This window comes from Poecilia formosa, unplaced genomic scaffold (genome assembly GCF_000485575.1).
Source record: "Poecilia formosa unplaced genomic scaffold, Poecilia_formosa-5.1.2 Scaffold56, whole genome shotgun sequence".
Lineage (NCBI taxonomy): Eukaryota > Metazoa > Chordata > Actinopteri > Cyprinodontiformes > Poeciliidae > Poecilia > Poecilia formosa.
The window spans coordinates 433,750-456,958 of NW_006799995.1; the positions used below are offsets into that span (position 1 = coordinate 433,750).

The 23,209-nt window shown below is 41.7% G+C and overlaps 1 protein-coding gene across 6 annotated transcripts in view; it reads left to right on the plus strand.

The window, feature by feature from the left end:
• casz1 (castor zinc finger 1) overlaps positions 1 to 13,911 on the plus strand; it is a 96,958-nt gene extending 83,047 nt beyond the window's left edge. For 4 of the 6 annotated variants that reach the window (XM_016672166.1, XM_016672165.1, XM_016672163.1 and 1 more), the window contains 8 exons: positions 913 to 1,035; positions 1,123 to 1,443; positions 1,682 to 1,880; positions 2,880 to 3,051; positions 5,655 to 5,803; positions 6,295 to 6,544; positions 7,213 to 7,584; positions 9,260 to 13,911. In XM_016672166.1, coding sequence (XP_016527652.1) covers positions 913 to 1,035; positions 1,123 to 1,443; positions 1,682 to 1,880; positions 2,880 to 3,051; positions 5,655 to 5,803; positions 6,295 to 6,544; positions 7,213 to 7,584; positions 9,260 to 10,518 — 2,845 coding nt within the window. In that variant the 3' untranslated portion in view covers positions 10,519 to 13,911. The remainder of the gene's footprint in view (positions 1 to 912; positions 1,036 to 1,122; positions 1,444 to 1,681; positions 1,881 to 2,879; positions 3,052 to 5,654; positions 5,804 to 6,294; positions 6,545 to 7,212; positions 7,585 to 9,259) is intronic. The other 2 variants (XM_007553311.2, XM_007553312.2) reach the window with 1 other exon arrangement.
• The last annotated feature ends 9,298 nt before the right edge of the window (positions 13,912 to 23,209 follow it).

The window sequence follows — 23,209 nt, forward strand, 5'->3', positions numbered from 1 at the left end:
CCCGTTGTGTACCTGTGGATATGATGCTGTTTTTAGTTGTTTACTGGCAAATGTGGAGTGCCTTTCGTTATTTTAGTTGGTTTCCTTTTCGACCTCCTGGATAAGATTTTGATGACTACTCTGAGTAATTTTGGTCGGCTTGCTAATGCTGGGAAGGTTGACCTATGTTCAATGTTTTCTCGGTCTGGTTCGCTGGACTTTCAAATGACTAACTATAACTCTATATCTCTATAAATCTTTCCAGACTTTCTGAATTTGTTCTTATAGCTACTTAGATCCTGATATGACGTGTTGTTTTTTCGCTTTTTGTCGTCTACTTTTTGCTGTCATGAATGTGGTATTTAAGTGCTTTCTTGAATCTTAAGATGAGGCAGTGTTCAGTCATTATTGTTGTTGGGGAAGCTGAAATCAAATTTCGTAAAAATGTGGTTAATCACACTTAATTCATAATCTAACAAGGGGGTGTGATTTGTTTTTGTACTTTTTCACTAAGCTGAGTTGGTTCGGATAGGTTTTCCCCTATGAGTAAAACCATCGTTTAAAAACACATTTTTGTTTGCTTATATCTTTGTCTTGTACTGAAATCGGTTTGATGAAATGTGACATAAAAGCAAAAACAGCTGAAATTCATAAGGCGGAATATGTATGTTAATATCCCAGAATGACATTTGAAAATGACAGTAAACTGTTTAGGGCACATATCACTGTACATGACGTAAAGATTTATATGCCAGGAAAACCCCCAAAGGCGTAAAGAATCCAATCTTGCAGGAATTTATTTTGGCTTACTGTATGACAAAACTGAAAGTCTTTACTGAAACTGTTATGAGAAGCTGAACGAGTTGTCGTCTTTGTTGGGAAAGCAGTACATTTACAGGTCTTTTTTTTTATTTTTTATCCTCCAATACAAAGGTTTGACACAGATGACTTCTGTGAGGCACAGTGCGACTTTCTCCATAAGGTGCACTTTCACTGCCTGGTAGAGGACTGTGGGGCCCTCTTCAGCACTGTGGACGGGGCCATAAAACATGCTAAGTGAGTGTCACTCCGCTTCTTGTTTGGAAAATATGGCGCTTTGCTTTGTTGATCAGTATAAAAAAACGGAAGCTGCCACTCTTTCAGCTTCCACCTTCGAGCCACCTTGAAAGTAAAGCCGGAGTCTCCGTTCAGCGACGGCAAAGAAGCCGGCGAAGCAGCTCCGCCGCAACCCGTCGCCCCCGTGTCTATAGCCAGCAATCCCTCCATGGACGTGGCAAACCTCACGTCCTCTGGTGGCTACAGCTCTCCTCCTCCATCCCTGCTGGCCTGGAAGCAGCTGACCGGCAGCATCCCTCAGATGCCGGCCTCAATGCCCAACCTCCCCGCAAACTCGCCTCTGGCCACCACCTCCCTGGAGAACGCCAAGCCACAAGTCAAACCTGGTTTTCTGCAATTTCAGGAAAAGTACGTAGCGTATTCTACAGTACCTTGCAAAAGCATTTGTACCACTTGGAGCTTTGTAATGTGATATTGTTGTCAGCATGCCACAGTTACAAAACTACCTGGATTTGGGCATCCACGTAAATGAACGAGCAAGACGAGGAGATAAACTTTCTCCTTGTCTTGAAGTGTCCCTGTTATCTCTGGAGAATTTGATTTTAAGCCAGTAACCTACATAACCACACCTCTTTTTTTTCTGTAGTGATCCCTGTTTGGCTACTGACTGCAAATACTCAAACAAGTTCCACTTCCACTGCTTGTTTGGGAACTGCAAGTATGTGTGCAAGACCTCCGGAAAGGCGGAGTCCCACTGTCTGGACCACATCAACCCGAACAACAACCTGGTCAACGTCCGCGACCAGTTCTCCTACTACTCCCTGCAGTGTCTCTGTCCCAACCAGGTGAGTGCAGCTGGTTCTCAGGAGTGGGATCACTGCCTGTCATCTCTTGGAGGTTTCTAAGCATGAAGTATGCTATCTATTAGACCAGTATTTGAGCTTATTTGACTCAAGGCTTTCACAACCACTGCTCCCCGTCTTCCATCTCCGCTGAGAAAGACAGTCGACTCACCCCAGTAATGCCTGTTTATATGTCAATGATGTCATTTTGACTGCCGCATTCTCCCCTCAGAAAAGGCCAATTTAGCTGATATTACCCAATAAATCATTGTCACTTGCACAGTAAACAAGGCTGTCTGGAATAGGGCAAAAATCAGGGGAATGCTTGGCAAATCAAACCTAAATGGCATCCCCCCTGCCTGCTCTCATGAGCCAGTATTTCGAAAACCGTTTAAATGAATTCATTAATGTGTCGAAAATCACCCGTCTCACTGAAAGTCCCTCCCGCCGACCCCCTCCTCCTCCTTCTGCTCCCCATCCGCCTCCTTTTAGCCTCCCATCTCCTGAACTGAGCAGATCTTATTTGGCCCGGTCCTCTGGGATGTGGGCCTCAGAAACAGATGGTGGTGCAGACACGAATGGGGGAAGCTTTTGACAAGCTTAAAGCTAAAAATAAATAAATAAATAAAAAAAATAATTGTACCTCAAAATAACCAGAAAATAGAAGATGCTGCACAATAGGTGCGTTGAATCCAATCGGTCAAGTTTTTGGAAAACTATAGGAAAGTTTGAAATTTCATTTCAGTGTTTTTCTGATCTGGATAAGTCTAAATGTTTTATCAATATATTGTGTCTTACCTTCTTGCTTGTTGTTCTTTGTTTCTTTCTCTCTTTTTTCAATCTGGTTTTTGCAGGGGTGCGGGTTTACAGTGAACTTTTATCTATTCTAAAACAAGCTAAAACGATTTCTATTTAACTTTTGCCCTGAAAAGTCTGGAAGTTTTACGTGGAAAAAGCTTAGCGGTAGATTTGATTTTTCTTCTTCTTCTGTCTCGGCTGCAGCACTGCGAGTTCAGGATGAGGGGCCACTATCACTGTCTGAGGCCAGGCTGCTTCTTCGTCACCAACATCACCACCAAGCTGCCGTGGCACATCAAGAAGCACGAGAAGGCAGAGCGCCGCGCCGCCAACGGCTTCAAGTACTTCACTAAGAGGGAGGAGTGTGGGAGGCTGGGTAAGAGCGAACATCCCTCTCATCCTCCATGTGTAAGAAAACTTTTGAGCGGCTTTTGATTCGAGGATTAAAAGGAGTTGCGCAGAGAGAGAGAGAGATGTACATTGATTTCTACTGGCTGTTGCAAGAGGATATTCTGTGTTTACAAAGGGAGAGAGCCCGGTGTTGGCAAACACAGCGTCGTGCTTTGTGAGAGCGGTTTAAAAGGGCACGAAACAAGGCCCGCTTCGCAGATTTTGTCGCCACATTTTTGCATATTCACAATGCCGACCTCGAGTCCCAGAGGAAGTCTTGCCTGCGCAACTATATGAGCAATAATGTCAAAGAGGGCAATCACATCCAGGTTGTTTTCCTCTTTTCTTCTGCCGGCGTCAGAAATGAGCAATTAGGTTTGTGTTTGTTAATTATCTTGCTTGTCTGGTTGAGCCTGTTTGTGTTGCCTCTCAGCCGCCGCTGCCATCGCACAGAAAATGAATTAAAAGTGATCTGTTTTTCTTTTTTCTTCTTTTTTTTTTTTTTCTTTTTGTCAGGCAGTTACACAAGCTTTTCACAAACAAAGCAAACAAAACCGGGCCCTAAACAGCTGTTTTTTGTCCCCAGTCTGATCTGCCAACTGCATTGTTCAGGCTGGCGGGGGAGAAAAAAAAAGGCAGAAAGGATTACCATCGCCGGCGCTCTAGTCATAAAGAATTGATGGGTTGCCAGTATCCATGGCAGCAACATTAAACTGAACACCGCTGATGATGTTACCTGGTTTCTGTCTCACAAAAGGGCCTCTGTGTCACGGGGGTTACTGTTATTTGCTCAACTTTGCGTGTCTGAAACCGGCGCGTGTGCGCAGGAGCTATTTGATGACACAGGCATGTTTTTCTCTTAAACCTGGTGCCATGGTTACTGACATGCTAGCACCTGCCCAGCATGTTACTCTTTCAATTATTTCTGCCTGCTTTTATATAATGGTATTTGATTAACAGGCACAAAAACGGAACAATCATTTAATTTGAAATCATAAAGCAATTAGAGCTAGACTAGTTTTAAAACAAGAGGAAAGAGCAGAAGACTGTGAAGCAGACAACAGAAACAATTCAGAACAAAAGGAGAAACGACAACGGAGATACTTTGAGAAATGAATTTAATATGGTAATAATCGTATATTTACTTTGGTTTGGAGGGATGTGTGTGCATTATTGGCCCACAGAAAATGAGAATTTATTTATGTAAATTCCTAATTGAATAAAGCATGTCAGTGTAATAAAAGAGCTCCACAGGTTTAGTGCACAGAAGCCTTGACTTGCTCAGTGTGACACCATTGATCTAATATTCCTCCTACATGTACACTCCGAAACACTTTGAAACCCAATCCCTCTTTTGTCGGAGCCATATCATGAAATTAAAAAAAGGGGGGAAAAAAAAGAAGACTAAAAATATTTCTCTTTGCATTTAATCTAATCAGAACGCCCTCACGTTGGTAATGTGGCCTTTAGCGCTCTACTTACTTTCAGATGCCTCGCTACGCGTCGAAGACAAATTAATCTGCAAAGAGAGAATTTAAAGGGATAGTTTTAAATTTTTCAAGCTAGATATCATTTAATATCTGCTGGAGATAACTCTCTTGACATCTTCCTTTAGATTAAATACAGATTACTCAGTCTCAGAGGCTAAAGCTAATGGCTAGCTCAAAACGAACCAAAGCAGACTTCATTTGGTATTAGGATTTCTCCAGTCTCACAAACATCGTAGCATTTTACGCCACTGGTATTTTATGACCTTTGAACTGTCGTTGGAGGCTACTTAGGCAAAAGTTAAAGATTATTTGCATGGAAAATGGAGATAGGAAGTGATGCATCACCAATGGTCTCCTTGTGTGGAGCCTGTATTGACAACGGATCATGTAAAGCTTCCTTTCAGATTAACTCTCTTAAATGAATATAGAACAAAACAAAAAGCAAATTAAACACACTTTAGCAGTTGTTTCACATGTGGCATAATTAGTCAAAGACAAATTAAGAGTTTGTTTGCGTTTCTGTAAAAGGTAAGCTCTGAGTTTGAGTGTGAGTATTGATCTGGCTAGTTGGCTAAAGCTAATGGCTAATCTTGCTAGGGTCTAAACCCAACCTGACATGCCATTTACTGTCCTGAAGAAAACTACACTGACGTAAATCTTAGAGAAAATGCTATGTCATAAATCTTTAAACCGTCATCATGTTTGCATTGGGCGTTTATTTGAACAGAAGCAGATGATTATACAGGAAATAGTGGAAGGAGGAGGTGCGTCATAAATGATCATCCTGCATGGAACATGAGAACGGCACATGTAAAGCATTTTCCTTTAGAGTAATTGTCAGGGATGAAACTGAAGTACTGGTAAAGTTTTTATATATATATATATTTATTTATTTATATTTATTTTCATTTTTGGTTGAGATTGGACTTGCTTTAGTACCATCAAAGTCTGCTTTGTTCTTTGCCCGTCTCGGACTAGCCGTGAGCAACATCCTCCAGTGACGAGCAATCGTAACAGGCTTTGCAGCTAAGCTATTAACTGCTTACAACAATCAATTCAACAGAACCTTTTAACAGTAAAGCTGCTTTATTTTCTCCAGGTTGCAAATACAACCAGGTCAACAGCCATTTCCACTGCATCCGAGAAGGTTGCCAGTTCTCCTTCTTGCTCAAGCACCAGATGACCTCGCACGCGCGCAAACACATGAGAAGGATGCTGGGAAAGAACTTCGACAGAGTCCCCTCTCAGGTACGAAACACTACCAAGAGGAAGACGTTCAAACCCAGTCTTCATCAAGATTTTTCTGTTTGTGTGTGCGCATGACTTGCTTCGGGTTTCCTGTTCTATGAGTCAGATTCAGGGAAAGACGTGGTGTTCTGCGAGAAAACGAGATAAAATTCTCATTTCCAGTCATACCAGTCAATGACAAACCCTTAATGACTGTTTTTTACTGAAATTTCCACACATAGTGATGCACAGGGCTGTCACACCTTTCCATCAGAGCACAGGATGTACCTTAAGCTCATTTAAGCATGTAGATTTTCTTGTTCGGTGTGTTTATTTTTTTTTTCTTTTTTGTTCTGCTGCTTTCAAAAGACAAGAACATATTCTTTCAACAAAAAAATAAAACGTCTTGAGAAATACTTGGTTGTTCGCCAGCTGCATTATGACTCATAAAGCCTGTCTCGCATGCTTCTGTACAGTTATGATAACTTTTTATGTTGTTTGTTTTTCCTCAGGTGATGTCGCTCGGCCACAGGGCGGACGAGATGCAACACGCTTCTGGTTTGATGTCCGGGCCCATGGCATCTCAGGCGGGCATCACCTCCGGCTTCTCCTCCGCCGTCATGGATGACACCGATGACTACCTGGAGTACATGGGAGGAGGAGGCGGAGGAGGAGGCAGCCCCTTGGGCCTCTCCTCCGAGTCCTCCAACCAGGACCGGAGCTGCACCAGCACACCTGTGGGCAACGACAGCTCTCCGGCAGGTGAGGGGACGGTGAATTCAAAGAAGCTAACTCGCACATTCGGCCTCACTCACGTTAATCTCAGCCATTTGTTACTCATATGTGTCATGATTCAGTAGTTTTGGCTTACAATCAATAGACGCGAGTCATAATTACTTCTGAGGTTGATGACATCGCAGCGTTCTTTTGTCCTGATTCGTTGAGGAGACGTTTGACGTTTTGCTTTGTCATCGTCATAAAACATCCATTCTGTACATCAGCGGTTATCGATCTTAGTGTACTTTATCACATTTTCTCCTGGCCTGACATCATCCCGTCAGCTTTAGCACTTGTAAGTTTGCTGAACTATGTGAAGTGTATCTTTTTATCCTCCTCTTGTTTGTGCTAAATCTTAAGCCTGGCTGCGATTCTCACGCTCCTACACGCGTTGCCGTTACGATCCACGACTCTCATCATTGTTGTTTTGGCTGGTGTTTGGGTTACTTGTCTTTGAATGGGCCTCATTTTGTATCATTCTCTTATCTTTTATCTTTCTCCTTTTTTACCTCCCATCCCTCTGTGTGTGTGTGTGTGTGTGTGTGCGTGTGTGTGTGTATGTGTGTGTGTGTGATGTGGCCCCTTGTTTTGGTGTACTTGTTTTTCCCCTCTCGCCTGTCCTTCACCCCCTTCTGGTCAACCTGTCTCTCCAGGACAAGGCTACCCCAACACCTCTTCTGCTCCCACCACCCCTGCTGACACTAGTGCCACCCAAAACGCGCCTCCTTCCTCCCCTCCTCCACCGCCTCCTCCTCCTCCTCCTCCTCCACCACCTCTTCCTCCCTCCGCTCCTCAGCCTGGCCTCCAGTCCCAGGCCCCGTCTCTCCCTCCCGCTCTTCTCCGACCTCCTCTGCCCTCGCTCCCATACCTCCTCTCTCCATCCTGTCTGTCATACTCTCTGCTCAGCGCCTCTCTGGGAGCCACTCGGAGTGTTGTCATGCCAACCAACACACCAGCTTTCAGCCCCATCATTGCCACTCCGTCTCCAGTTAAAAATGACGTCCCTATAGTACAGGATGCTGCAGGTACTTATCCAAACCAACACTGCAGCTGTCACTCTCATTTACTGAGCCCTGTGCAGAGTTTTAACTGTTTTTTTTTTTTGTTTGTTTGTTGTTTTTTTTTATCAGAATCAGTCACAGGTTTATGTACACTCACCATCAGCATGCATGTTATTTTAATTTTGGGCCTCTAATGATGTGATTGAACTATTTTAGCTTCAACTTTTTTTGAAAACTCAAATTTGGTCCACAAGTTTGATTTTATTTTTTATTTTTTGTGGAGTTTTTCTAATCCAAACAGTCATGATTATACATGCAGGTTAAAATGTGTAAATATACACCCACGATGTTTGGATAAATGTGCTTTGAGTTGCTGAAAACCTTCACATTTTGTAGCCATCCAACAAGCTGGTCTATTTATTCCAATATCAGCTTTAAAGTTTGTTTGGGGTCATCTTGATAACGGACCACCAAATCGTCTCTCCTGAGGTTAATCTGACGATTTCCAAAGAAATCCCTGGTTGTGAAATATTCATGATGCTGCCACCACCATGCTTGATAGTTGGTTCAGTTGCCTAAAAGCTCAGTTTTTGCCTCCCCAGATCAAAATACCTTTATGCAAATGGCGTTTGCTTGAAATGTCAGGTGTTTATTTTTAATCAGCCTGACCTCATTCCATCATGACACAAAACTTGCTTTACTATGGAGAAGGACGCTGTTTCCATTTCATACTAGGTTGAACATTGTGGGTTCGTTGAGCATCCTAACCAGTTCGATTGAGATGGTTGAAACTTGGGTAGAATTGGATGTTCTATCAGAAATAAAATCTGAAATCTACATTAAAACTGGTTTTGGGAAGATAAAATCATGCTTCTGGGAGAGACCACCGACCTGAGATCGCTATGAAATCGCATATGGTCTTGTGACGCCTGATTGGTAAAAACCAACTAATTTACTCAACCAATTTTGCTAAGCAGAGCAGTGTGTGTGGCATCATCACTTCCTGGATAAAATACATTTTGTTACAAAAACATAAAGGCACAGAATTATTATTAATACATTCATGCCCATGGTTAGTGTATCGAAACTTCTCACCAGCGCTGTATTATGCAGCAACAGGATAAACATGCATGCTTGCTCTAATGACACATCGGTGCGTGCTTTTACTTTTGCACCGAGAGACAGAGCAGTAAATTTGGCACCTGTTCCACGAAGCCTGGGCCTTGTTTAGTTTCCATTAACAAGGCTGCATCAGCAGCTTCTTATTTTAATCACGCCTCAAGTTTTATCGAGGCCCACTGTTTCCTGTCGTGCAGATCAGGGATCGCATCATTAGCAGTGACCCCAGGGTGCCGCAAAAGGTGGGTGCCCCTCATAAAACAACACATAGATAAGAGGGTTGGTTAGGACTCGCCGCTCCCTCTTTTGTTTGGGGGCTGGAGACACTCTGTAAAAGTGTCATGTTCCACAGTCAATCTATCATCCTTTCCCCACTCCTTTAATCATTCTGGGAATTAGGAAAGGGAAAAGAAAAAAAATATATATGGCTTTGTGCGCTTACTCAGCTGCGAGCCACTTCTGGCTGGGGAGAGTTCAACATCAGAGTTTTAACCCAGACAGTAATTTGCTTGTAGTTTGTGGGTTTTATTTTGTGAGCCAAACTGATTACTCTTTAATGCGCTCGCTTCTTTCTCTCCAGGCAACACCATCTCCATTCCCACGGCCACCGGCGCCAAGAAGCGCTTCTGGATCATCGAGGACATGTCTCCGTTCGGCAAACGCCGCAAGACCCCGTCGTCTCGGAAGATGCTGGACGAGGGGATGATGCTGGAGGGCTTCCGGCGCTACGACCTGTACGAGAACTGCAAGGACTCGAGCTGCCAGTTTTCCCTGAAGGTGACCCACTACCATTGCACGCGCGAGAACTGCGGCTACAAGTTCTGCGGCCGCACCCACATGTACAAGCACGCGCAGCACCACGACCGCGTGGACAACCTGGTGCTGGACGACTTCAAGCGCTTCAAGTCCTCGCTCAGCTGCAACTTCCCCGACTGCCAGTTCTCGGGCAACAGCACCCACTTCCACTGCCTGCGCTGCGGCTTCCGCTGCACCGACAGCACCAAGGTGACGGCCCACCGCAAGCACCACGGCAAGCAAGACGTGATCAGCGCCGCCGGCTTCTGCCAGTTCAGCTCCAGCGCCGACTGTGAAGTTCCCGACTGCAAATATAAGCTCAAGTGCTCGCACTTCCACTGCACCTTCCCCGAGTGCAAGCACACGGTGGTGGGGATGTCCCAGATGGATTCCCACAAGAGGAAGCACGAGAAGCAGGAGCGGGGCGAGCTGCCGTCCGTGTCGCCCAAGCAGGAGGGGTTGCACCACCTTGTCGGGAGCATGGCGCCGGTCGCTCCCGCCTCCCTGGGCGTGTCCACGTCCTCGCCCGGCGGCCTCCACGGATTGTCCCACAACATCAACAGCAGCGTCCCCTCCATGATCTACCAGCCGGGGGGCCTCGCCTCCAACTACAACCACTCTTACCCCCCGTCCTCCATCAGCCTCGACAGCTCCCTCAACCTGAGCACCAGCACCAGCAGCTCCCTTTTCTTCCTGAAGAACGCCGCCGGTCTGGGCCTCAGCGACTCGCTGGATCTCAGCAAGAAGTTGCACCTCGACGCGGCGCGGCCAGCGCACAACGCCAAGTCCCAGCTGGACGACACGGGGACATCCGGAGAAGCCGAGGACGACCTGTCTCCAGACGAGGAGGCGCACGCCGAGGAGGAGGACGAGGATGAGGAGGAGGAGGAGGACGAGGAGGAAGAAGAGGATGAGCTCAACACTGACTCGAATGACGACTCAGCGCAGGAGCCTGACGGCGACAAGGACAACGGCGAGGGCTTCGGTGCTTCCGTGAACCACACTGATACTTCCCAGTTGGAAAAGCAAGATGCTGACCCATAAAACAATCAAACCCAGAGGGGACTGTAGGAACTGCAGAAACATTCTGTGTACCACCAATGAACAGGAAGTGGCCTCATTCATCACGCTCAAAAACAACAACAGCAACAGTAGCGGCGCCGGTGTGACGGAAAACGACGGGCCCACCGAAACGATTCATCGAGATGTTTACAAAACGACCAACATTATGGATTCAATTATGCATTAAAGAAAAACAAAAAACAAAAAAAACAAGACATAGACACACAGATTTTGGGCAGCCGTGTAAAGCATTTTACTACACATCAGTCTTTTTTGTGTGCGTGCATGTTTGACTTTAATTTATTTTTATTTCTTTCACATTTTTTGTGTGTGAAAAAAAAACACTTTAGAAAAACAAAAACAAATCTCTCTATATAACTATATATGTAGGTGTGTGCGTGCGTGCGTGTGGGTGCGTGTGCGTGTACGAATGATGATTATTGAGAAAAAGGAAAACTTCTGGCGACATGAACTGCAAAGAAAAAGGGATGTGAATCACTAAGAGGAGCAGGATGTGTTTCATAATTTGATCTTTAGTTCTGTATTATTATTATCATTATTGTTATTATTAATTATTGTTGCTAGACACTGAGAGAAAGGAGCTACTTGTTCCCTTCTCTTTGGTATACTTTGTTCTCACATGAGATTGACCGACAAGTCGGGTCTATCTCAACCTCAACAGTTCTCTCTCCCTGAAATCTGCTAAAAAAAAAAAAGCCCAGTGCAAAGCGTACTTTGTAACCCGGCCCACCGCCCCCAGTGGAGGAATCAAGTTTGTGCGTGAATAGTGCACTTTTATATTAGCTGACCACGAAGAAAACGGTGATGACAGATAACTCCTGAGTATATTTAACAATGTTTTTGTTAACATTTGCATCTTTTGCATCAAAAAATTTGTTGTTTTTTTTTTCTTTCTTTTTTTTGAGATCATATTGACGTTCGAGCGAGCGAGGCAGGGGGGTCGTGATGCTCAGTTTTGGGGGGGGAGGAAGGGGTCGGATGCAGCCACAGAGGAAGCATCAGGGAAGTGTGTTATATGTTGAAAATGTACAGACCGCAAAAAATGTCCAGATGGCATTTTTTTTAAGGTTTTTTTTTTTTTGTTTTTGTTTAGTTTTTGTTTTCCATTCACTATGGCTGTGGTTGAGCTCCTGTTGTAATGCTTTTTATTTAATATTTATGTGTTCTTCCAAATGAGAAAAATTTTTTAGGGTGTTATTGCACTTTTTAGGTTCATTTTTACCGTCTGAAACAGGAAAAAAAAAAGAAATTAAGAATGATATATATCATTTAACAGGGAATTTGCTTTAAAGATGTTTTAGTTCACTTTTTTTTGCTTTTATGCACAAATAGATGTTAGTGTGACAACAAACTGTTGTTCTGTGGTTTATTTAAGAACTTGTTTTTATTTTTTGCTTCTTCTGTGATTGGACGGCTTGAAATTATATTAAAAAAACAAATAGGAACTGTGTCGCGCCAAAAAATAAAGAAAAGAAAAAGGCGCCTTCTGATATGAAACACTAAGATGAACTGTGATTTTTAAAGAATTCGTAAAATGCTTCGCTTATTGTAGCGCTAAATTATAAATCTGTCAGAACCTTGCTTTGGGTTTTTTTTTATTGAGCAAACATGTACGACTGAGGAGTGGACACACTGAATTATCTCCTGAGCTTGGCATTGGAAATAAATGATCATGATATAGGGAATAATAATAATGTGTGTAAGTGATATTCCTCCGGATATTGTTTTGAGAAGAAAAAAAGAAAAAGGGAAAAAAAAAAAGGTTGTACAGTATTTTCCTCTGTAAAAAAATACCTATATATGAACAAAATGCTCTTTGATGAACGGGTTCCTTTAAAGAAGAAAATCCCTAAAAAGGAGAAATGACTAATAAAAAAAAAGGTTAAAGATTCAAATAGCCTCATTATAGTTTGCTTGTGTGAGTCAGCTTTTTATGTTTTCATTCATCTTTCTGTTTTCCAAACTCTGCCAGAAGCTCAAAACTCAAATACACTGATCTGAATTCATTCCCTGGGTGTTTCCTGTTTATTTTATTTACTTCTGCTCTTATTAGTTTGAAATCCTCAGTTCGTCTCCACCTTGGCCGTCTTCGCTCACAGACTGAACTGTCTCCTGGGACGTTGTTGCAAAGCGGGAGCCGGCATTTGTTTTGTTTGCTCATCAGTTACCAACGTAACTTGGATCTTGTGTGTGTGTGCGTGTGCGTGGCTGTGCGTGTGTGTGTGTGTGTGTGCGGAGGAGTAAAATGTTGAGAAAAAAAATAAAGAAACTGTGATTATTATGACAGCGAACATGTAGTGCTTGACAGCGATCCAGCCTGAGGGGAAAAGTGGTTCTGTGCTCCACTTTAGACCAACACCCTGAGCACCAGTTGCAAATATTTTCTGTTTTGTTGAAACTGGAGGATTTTCTCACTTCATTTAAAGACATCAATTGAGAACTGAAGAAAAAACAGCAAGAATAGGGAAAACAATATATATCAGGGCTTCTCTACTTCAGAACCTTTTGCTTCCCAAAAGTATTTACACCCCTTGAAATTTTTTTTTGTTTTTCATTGTATCACCATAACCTGTTTAAATTAGAAAGGATACGGCACAAATGCAAACTTACTTATCTCGACTGGCTGCACAAAGAAAGGATTAATTAGAGAAGCAACAGACAAGTCCATGGTAACTCTGGATGAGCTGCAGAGATCGACAGCTCAGGTTGGGGAGTCTATAGTTACCTTTCAGTCATGTGTCTTTTGCAGTCTGGCTTTCATTGAAGACTACTAAAAAGAAAGGAAAGGTATGGGTAGAAAGAAAGTCATAAGAAAAAGGTCCTTTGGTCAAATGGGACCAAGCTGGAACTTACATACTCAAAACGTGGAGAACGCTCCATCCTCACAGCGAAACATGGCAGTGGTGGTTAGAGTGTCACGGTGTACTGTTAGAATGGACTAGTCAAAGTCCTGAGATAGATTCCAGTTTGGACTCAGTAGCATTCATCTTGTTGAGTAAATGTGTTAATCTGTCACATAAGAGCCACATAAAATACATTTGTTTCTGGTTGTTACGTGACACAATAGGAAACCGTTTACAGGGCATAAATACTTTAAAGACACCGGCTCTCTGCAGCGCAGTGTTATCAGGGTGCATTTTGTTTTATTATTTTTTTATTTGGTTGATTTTTTTTTTCTTCTCCTTTTGGCCCTGAGGCGTGTGCTGGGTTCCCCTCCCACTCCCTCATGTCATCCAGAGGCCAGTGTGCTGGCTGTCTCTGTCGCCTCGTCTACAGCTGTTCCTGTCCTTCCTTCTTCTCTTCCTTCTGATGTTTTTTATTTAAAAAAAAAAAAAGGGAAATAGCTGCAAAAAAAAAGAAAAAGGGGGGAAAAATAGGTGGGTAAAGGCATCGCCATCTGTCAGCCAGCTGGCATCCTGTATATAAATAAAAAGGAATAAACATTAAAATCAAAACCAGACAGAAATGACCTCCAAAACCTGCATAGGCTGCTGCTGAAATGATCATTTTACTGCTTTAATTAACAGATTAAAAGGATGGCGTAAAAAAGGCGATGAAGAAATAAACAGGCCTGTTTCGAGTGCTGCAGAGCGTTCACAAGACAGCCGCAGTTTCATTTCACATTTTGTAAAACTTATTGCACTTTTAGACTCAAAGCCATCTGGGGTTAGCATTCAGTTTGGCTAGATTTATTGAAGCTTTTATATATGTATATAAATATTTTAAAAAATCTACAATGAAGTTTGTTGTTTTTTTTTTCTTCTTAAATACAGGTTGATTTTTTCTCTTCTGCTCTACTTTCACTTTCCCTCTACTTGCTTATTTCCACTTGAGTACTGTGCTGTTAATCTCCATTGTGCTTTACTTTTGTTTTTATTTCATTTCTGCATGTCCGATTTGAAGATACGCTTTTACTCCCTGAAATAAAAACAAGCTGAATACCTTTAGGCGTGTTTTCAAGCGTTGGTGTTTTAAATGGGAAACTTCTGCTTTATAACGACAAAAAAAAAAGTAAAAAAAAAAAACAACAACCTGATAGTAAACTAGTAGAAGTTGCACATGTCGTGAGTGCCAACTGTGTGTGGAGGCTGTTGCCTGACACGCCGTTGGTTGATGTGCCAGGAACAGGTTGGGTGAGCGTGTGAGCAACGTGGAGAGGCAACAGTTGAGGCCTGGGAACATCCAACGACAGGTGTGTGCTGCATATGTGGTCACATGATGCCTATAAGGCAGATTAGGGCTCAAACAGATGAAGCGCTGCTTAATGGCAGCTTTTATTAAGTTCACAAAGCGGGGAGGGAGGCGGCGAGGAGGGAGAGGAACAGAGGAAAAGCAGGTGGCCGGGCCTGTGCTCTCCTTGATGAAGACAGATATTGTTGAGCACAGCCTGAAGAGGGTGGCCGCTGTGGAAGGATTTATGGAGATTTGCGCGCCCTGGACCCACCGCCTGCCTGTTCCTGAGTCCCGCAGTAATAGACCCGAGAGCGGGAAGAGCTCAGAGAGGAAAAATGACAGCAGACTGCCAACAGAAAGGATGAGGAGAAAGAGAAAGCTCTAAGAGTTGCCGAGCTGGTCGCTCTCTGAATTTAGTGAAAATATAGTGTTCAAAATTAAGGACTGGTTACATGGTAACACACAGGATCAGTATTGACTTTTGGAGTGTTGAAATTACCACTATAAGATGAAGTAGACCATTTTAAACTATATTTAAATATGTTAGGAAAACCAACACTTTCAAAATAAATAAATGTTAAGAAGTGATATTCATTTAATGTTTTATTTCTGCACTACACTATAATGTATTTGCAATCTGATCTGCTTTTAAAGACATTTTATTATGGAAATATCTTAATATAGAGTTACTATAATTCACAGAAATCCAAAATTGAATGAGTTTGCCTGATACTTTTTAAAATAGAAAAAAATATATATGGATTTATTATAAAGACACTAAAAACCTTAACAACGAACCGAAACATAGACATAAAGAAACACTTTAAATATTTCTATTGAATCTGACTTAATGACAATCTAGTTCGTGGTCAAATTTGTAATGATTACAGTCAAGCTAAGTAATAAAATATAAGCAAATTAAAAAAGTGATGAACTTTGGCCAAGGGTCAAACTGAAACAATCAACTCACAATGTTCATCTCTGAAGGTTTGATGAATCTCTTTTAACTGGTATTGATGTCGTGAACTGAAAAATGCATGATTTAAGCAGCCAATGACAGTGATGAAGAAAGTGATCATTTTCAGTTCTTGCAGTTAATTTCTGCACTTTTTCTGACACAGCAGAATGTTTCGCAGTTAAGGCTCCGATCAAACGCAGCTATTTGAATTGGTGACGGAGACCAGAAACAGAACTGAAGCTTAGAGAATAATATTTTATTTAGTCAAAAAGCTCTTCGTTGTTAGAATCTGATGGCGGTTCGTGAATGCATGATTCATAAGGCAGCACTTCACCTGGTTATAAATTCAGCCTGATGAAGACAAAGGGGTTGAATTACTCACGGTTAGAGTAATTCAGCATATGAGGAGCTGCTCCTTCAGTCAGTCCTCAGCTATGCCTCAAAGATGTTCTGTAGTTAGCAGCACTAGCTGCCCTACCTGATGCAGACAGACTGAGAGTCAGTCCAGTTTGGAGAAACAGATAAGATCTCACAGACCGTCAAGCCAACTGCAAGTCACGTCACAGTTTCTTCTGAATGCAATTTCTGCAAAAGAAAGCTCAAACTTCGATCATGGGAATGTCATTTTATTTGCCTTTGTACCCTCTGTTTCTTAACCCCTTAACCCTAACTTTAGGCTGAACTACCCAAAGTTATAAAATGGTGACATCTTTTTAAGAGAGCTTGACAGCTGTCTGATCTAGACAGTGTGGCGGCTGCAGCTGATGTTTGAATCACTTGGTGTGATAATAATGCCCAGCATTCTTTTTTTGTTTGTGCCTAAAATGTAATGCCATCCAGGTCAGTCTCTGAAAACAAGAGAGCCGTTTTGTATCAAGAGTCCGACTCGTAATATCTTTGTTGCCGATGCACCCCACAGGTGTGGAGCGTCCAGAGTATTGCTTATATATAACACGTCTGCCCCGCTCATTTTACTGCTTCATTGGACCATTTATAGTTCAAGATTTTGGATGACATCTATGCCTCACATCTCTCTCTGCGCTCTGCCCCTGTCAGACCTCTCTTTAAATCCCCTGCCCTTTTCCAATAGATGTTCATTTATCTATTTTTGCATGTGTATGAGCTTATTTTGGAAAGACCTGTCACACTGCAAAAAAAAAAAAAAAGAAGAAGGTGGGGGGGAGGCTGTGAGAAAAAAGGAGCTTTGCCATTGGTAGCAGCTGTTGCTGCTGAGACACCTCGGAGGAAATAGAGAATTGGACGCACACTCATCCAATTTACCATTAACAAGACCTTATTGGATGCAGGCCCCTTCGAAACATGTGGCTTTGCCTTATGTGGCTCTGCTCCTACATATGCGCTGCTGTTCCTCTTGAATACATGTGACAGAGGTCTGTGATATTACTGGCATCCGAGATCTGGGATCAAAAGACAGACAAAAAAAAAAAAAAGGTAATTCAAAAGAACAGTATAGTCTCTGTGACAGTCTAGAAAAAAAAAAGTTGTGTTTAAAACTTCAAGAATAACATGGATTTCCACATGTATGGAAAAAAATGACTGCAAAAGGAAAGTCTGACATGCAACATGAGACTGTTTCAAACATCAAACGCTCAATCTGGCCCACAAAACATACGATTTCCGGGAATTTTATAGTTTCCACATTTATGCATAGCCACATTAAGGGAGCAAGGTTTTAGTTGAGCTTTTTTTTTTTTTTTTTTTTTACAAGAACTGACTTCATGTTCTTTCCACTTTATTCCTCTTACAAATATGTCATCTTTTAAAGATATTATGTGAAACAGTACAATACCTGCATGTATTCTCTCTGGTCTGGCAACATTTTTTTTTAATACTTTACGATTTTTTTTCTCTGTTCCATGAACGCGTCATATTCTTCAGAGAGCAGTGTATATCTAGAAGGAATCTTTACCTTTCAACACATTTTCAGAAAGGACACATAGATAACAACCCTGGTTGTTCTCACAGTTTTTGCCAGAATGTTCAGTTGATGAAAACAAACAGTACTTCTGTTTTTTTTGTTGTTTTTTTTTTACCTCTAAAAACCAGAGAAACTGGATTCAGCTCCGGGCCCTGTGCACGCATACACACGGAGCCGAACAAAGCGGCCGGAAACTGCTGATCTGATCATTGTGGTGATGACTCACAACATTTTTATTGTTTTTCTTTGAAAAGCTTCAATCGTTTTTTTTGTTTATATGTCCACACAGTCATGTCAGGGTTTATTACAGGGCAGAATTTATCGTTTATTTTTAAACTACTTTAAATTCCATTCTGCTATTCAAATCCATGAGTGTTTATTGAACATACAGCGCCTTCACTATTCACACTATTCACTTTTTCACATTTTGTCACATAAGAGCCATTTGGATGATAAGAAAATAACTCATGTCTTTCAAAGTTTTTTTCAAATAAAAATCTGGAAAGTTTGTATTCAGTCTCTTTTAATCTGATACCGGTCAATAAAATCCGGTTGCATCAGACATTTGTGTCACCTAGTCAGTAAACAATGTCCGCTCTTGTTTAATTTGATGTCAGATATTATGTTGAACAGTCTTTCACTGCAATGACTCGTTCTCTCTACCAGCGTTTTACATGTAACAATTTTGGCAAATTTTTCTTAGCAAAAAATGGCACAAATTCAAAGCACAAAGCCCTTCACACTGTAAATCACGAGCTACTGTTAAACAAATGAACATTTCCTTAACCCTTCCGCAGTTCTGGCGTGACGCTCTGGAGGAGCACGGCAAATGTCACGGTCAGACAGCAGGGAGCGGGGATTTAACCCGTCAGACTGTCAGTTTCCGAAATCACACCCAAAAGATCGTCATAAAAGTGCACACGGGACCAGTGTGACCCCGTGTGTGCGGACAGTTCGTGTAGAAAGCACAGGCATCCAAATAACCTTGGCCTTAAGAACCACATCTCTTAAGACCAAGGAAGGGTTAAATTATAGACATGTGATATTGGATAAATCATACCTTGGTGGCAGGCAACAGTGTGCAATGGTTAAAATGTGACGTCTAATTTAAAAACATGTAATATGAGTGTGTCACAGGGCTCAGTATTAGGGTTACTGCTTTTTTCCTTTTACATCAAATAAATTTGTGTGTAATGCAAATATGGCTATGTACGCTGATGATACTCTAACATATTATCATAATGAAACTGTGGAAGAAGTTGTTCAGACGAAATGCAGGTTTCCATTTGGTGGAAAAGCTGCTTAAGTGCTTAAGATCACTTCAGTGTTTTTAAGAAATTGACACTGACTTCTGAATCGTCCCTGTGTATTCATAAAAGTCAGAAACTAAAGAATGTCAGTGAATTCAAAAAGTTAGCCGTTACATTTGACCCAAATTTATACTAAAGACAAAAAACATTAAAATGATCAAACATATTAAAATGACATTGCAGATCTATAAGAAACAAATTATGTCTGAGCACCTAGAAGGTCATTGAGGCGTTTGGTGAAGGTGTGGTGGACCTGGACACATCTACAGGCTTCAGGACATGGATGATGTCCTGGGTGATGGATGATGTTGCAGTCGTGTCATTGAACTAAAATTTGGGGAAATGCTGCTCTGAGGGGAGAAAAAAAAAAAAACACACTTCCCACATTTCTGTTCCCTCATCCAACATGGACACATTTTCACAGAATGTCGAGGCTGAAGCGTGAATGGCGGTACAATGGATGTTATTGGTAAACACCCAGTTGTCATGTTCCCAAAAACAAACAGAATCCCAATGGAAAGATTAGCTCTGAGGCTCCTTTTAAACAGCGTGTGAAAAATGAGCCTCCTGTCTACCCGGTTAATAAATGTTTACTGAGAAATACCAAACATTGTGTTCTATTTGTTTTACTTTGCTTGTGGTTTGACTATTACTGTAGATTAGTCATCACCAGAGTTAAACAGAGCCCTGCAGGGAGAACAAACACCAAGCAGCAGGCTGCAACCAGGAAGACGTGTATGAAACGGTTGATCCGTGCTGGCCCGTAGCCACGTGGCTCATTACATTTCAAGTAGTTTGCTGCAGAATTGGACCAGAGGTCTTCAAAGTTGAGTGGGGGACCATTTAATCACTTCATGAGTGTGATCCAAAATGAGAGAGCTTAAGGCAAAAAGTCAGATGGGCCGTCTCTCTCTCTCTCTGTATGTGTGTCAGTAGCCAGAACATTTTTTTTTGTTTTTTTTCCATTGCGCTTCAGCTGAGCGCAGAAACCGAGGCCTGCCACCGCCGCCTCTGCTTCTGCTGCCTTCTTGGCAAACAGAGAACTTCTTAAGCACTAAGCTGTAAATTTGCTTAATTTGACACGAGTCCGAGGGGAACAGGATCATTTTCTTTCAGGGGGGAAAAAAAAACCCTGGCATATTGGCTGACAATAAGCTGAAATGGTCCAACATGGTGTTTCTGCCGCGTGACGACGGCTCGAACACAGAACAAGACGGCGTTCAAGAGAGCCGTAAAACCGTTTGAATCTGGCACCGGCGCCCGGGTGGCTCATTTTTATGTTAATGACGAGAAAGGCTCTCAGCTGTAATTTCCTACACGAAGAAAAAAAAAAAAAAACTGACGACAAAGCGCCTCGGAGTGGTTCATCTGCTCGCAGACATGAGGACCTAAGGAATTTAGAGAGCACGTGTTAAACTGCTTCAGCAGCTTCCTCCTGTTCTTGTGAAAAGCCCCAGTCTGTTTCTCAAAATAGTGTCAAATTTTATGGTTGGACATTGCAAAAAAGTTCCAAATGTTTCTCTGTTTTTGTTTTAGGTGAACGGTCAAAAATGAAGTTGAATGGAAAAGCAGCAGGCTTTGGTTATGGAAGTTGAAGCAAAACAGAAAGTATTTGCTGTACATGGGAGTCATTAAATAAGTTGTGGTAAAAACCTGAATCTCAAGCAGGAAACTGAGATAAAAGGAAGCAGTTTGCTTTGAAAGGACAATGTAGTGGATTTAATAAATGACCTGGAAGACACTCCTTACAGTCGAAACCAGATATTCACATACACTGTATAAATAGAAACATGACCTTTGTTTTCTTGCTGTCTGACATTCAATCAGACCAAACTTTCCCAGTGTTTGGACCATTATCAGTACTACAATTATTTACATGCATGTGTTAAATGTCAAAATAATTTCACAGCTTTAATTAAATTCAGAAGTTTACAGACATAAAAGGGTTTGTTTGTGTTAGTATTATCGTTACTTTGTGCATTTTATATGAAAATATTTGTTTTAAAGTAAGGTAAACTGCACTTTGCCAGGTACTACAGCACTTTTTGCTCTCTTTCATCATTTTGCTTAGCTTTTAAAGTTCTGCAGAGCCAGTAAAAATGAGACTAAGATGAAAAATAATAATAATAAAAAAAACATTTAATGAGTAATAAGCTTAACAAAAATTGGGGGTGGGAGGGTAAGCAGCAATAATTTGGGTGCATTAGTGTGCACTCTATTAAAATATCTAGTTTGTTAAAGAGCAGTCTTCCCTGCTGCGAGTCTTTCCAAATCCTACATCCTTATTGGATAATGTCTATCCACTCTACTTGCAAAAGTTCTCCAAATCTGTCTAACTGCGAGGAAATCTGTCCTCCAAAGTCCCTTTTGTTGGTGTAAACCAGGCTGGTCTGATCATTTCAGAAACTATACTTGGACTTTGATGCACTTTGATGCACAACCATGCACTTGGCACAATCCATTTGTCTCCAAGAGAAAAAAAAATGTTAAACTTCATCAGAGTCTATCCCTCCATCCCTTTGTATGAAGAAAAGTGGAGAACAAGGGGCTGGTTTTTGCCGGGCTAGTGGTCTACTGTATATCTACATCTAAAAGCATTAGTTTTTTTGTTTGTTTGTTTGTTTGTTTGTTTGTTTTTATCATGTATATTCAAAGTTAATAAGTGCCATTAGTCCAAAGAGGCACTTGTGGTTCAGGTTGCAGAAGCTTGGTCTAACTGAAACTCGACAAACTAAATGTTCATAAAACAACGTTTGCACAGACCTACTCTGACAAGCAGTGAAAAACTACCCTCATTTTCTCCATACTGAAGCTATTCAGATGGTTCTCCGCTAGGCGAGATACTGACTTCACATCCTCTCCACAGAACCCCACTTTGAAAAATTCCCTTCCAGCACATAAATCACAAACACTGCAGTGTGTAAAAACAGGGTCATCTAGTCACTTTTTCTAGGATCTAAAAATATACGAAGTAGGAAAAAGTTCACAAGTTCCTTGTGGCCGGTCACCAAATCAAAGCATTTAGCATGTAAATGCATCGCAGTCCGATTTATTTCTGTTGGATGACTTTTGGATATTGCGAGGCTCGGATCAACTTGACGACAGCCTTTAAAAAGACTCGTTTCAGTATCACAGCTGTGACCTTCATAAACCGGAGCGGGGCAACAGGTGGCCATCATGTGTGCGCTAATCTTCCACATTATGGTTGTTGATAACAGACACTGCACACCAGCGCTCAGTTAAAACTCAGTAATTTAATATGGAATACATCAGCAATGTGATATTTGTAGCATGGAAGAAGCAAAGGTTGGGGAGATTCTGCTGCTGCTAATAATAGTAAAAGTCTATCATTCACGTTGGGTTTCTGTTACCAGAAGAATTCAGAGTACCGAAACAGACCCTCCGAAACAAGACATCAGGGCGTCCACCGGGGGGAATTTAGGGATTACTTTTTTTTTTTTTATTTCACTTGCTCTCCTCTTTCCACGAGCGTGAAAACAGTGATTGTATTTCGCCATGACAATCCCGTGCCAATTTGGAAGGACAAGGTCAAATGGGCAGTCTTTCAGGTTTTTTTTAAAGGCCGTCTTTCACTGCACATCAGTGCCGGATGGTTGGAAATGTGTGTGTTTAGACAGCTGGAGGCTACAAAAGAAGAGAGCAGCAGGGCCTGTCAGGTGATTTATAAAACAACCAATACCATAAAAAACACACAGTATTCATTCACACTTTTGGAAAAACACTGAACCAAACACAAGATTATACTGAGCAAAGCAATTTAAATTTCGCACAGAGCAGGAAAAAAGCTGTCGTTCACTTACGTTTTTCTTATTTTGTCGTGATTAAATGTTTCAGATCTTAGATTTTGACGTCCAAAATAATCAAAAAGAAGTTCTCATGTGATGATTTTTCATTTTTATTATTGTTATTATCAAGGCAAAATATACCTATCCAAATTGATCTGGTGCTATGAGAAAAAATTATTTCCACCTAAAAATAACTAATTGTGCTCATTCATTTTTTACACAAAAGTTCTAATTCAGCCACATTTAAGGTTTTTTGACCTGTTTAAGGTCAAAAGCATTGATGTATGTTTTAAAGATTACAAATGCAAGTGAGTTTGAGCTGAAGGTTACAGCCTGATGGTCAGATATTCCTCTTTTTTTTTTTTTGCGCCACTTTGACGATTCTGTTGAACAAGTTGCTGTAAGTGTGGCCCAGCAGCCATACCATCACAGCACCACCTCTATTTAAGTCTTTTTGAAATTGTCG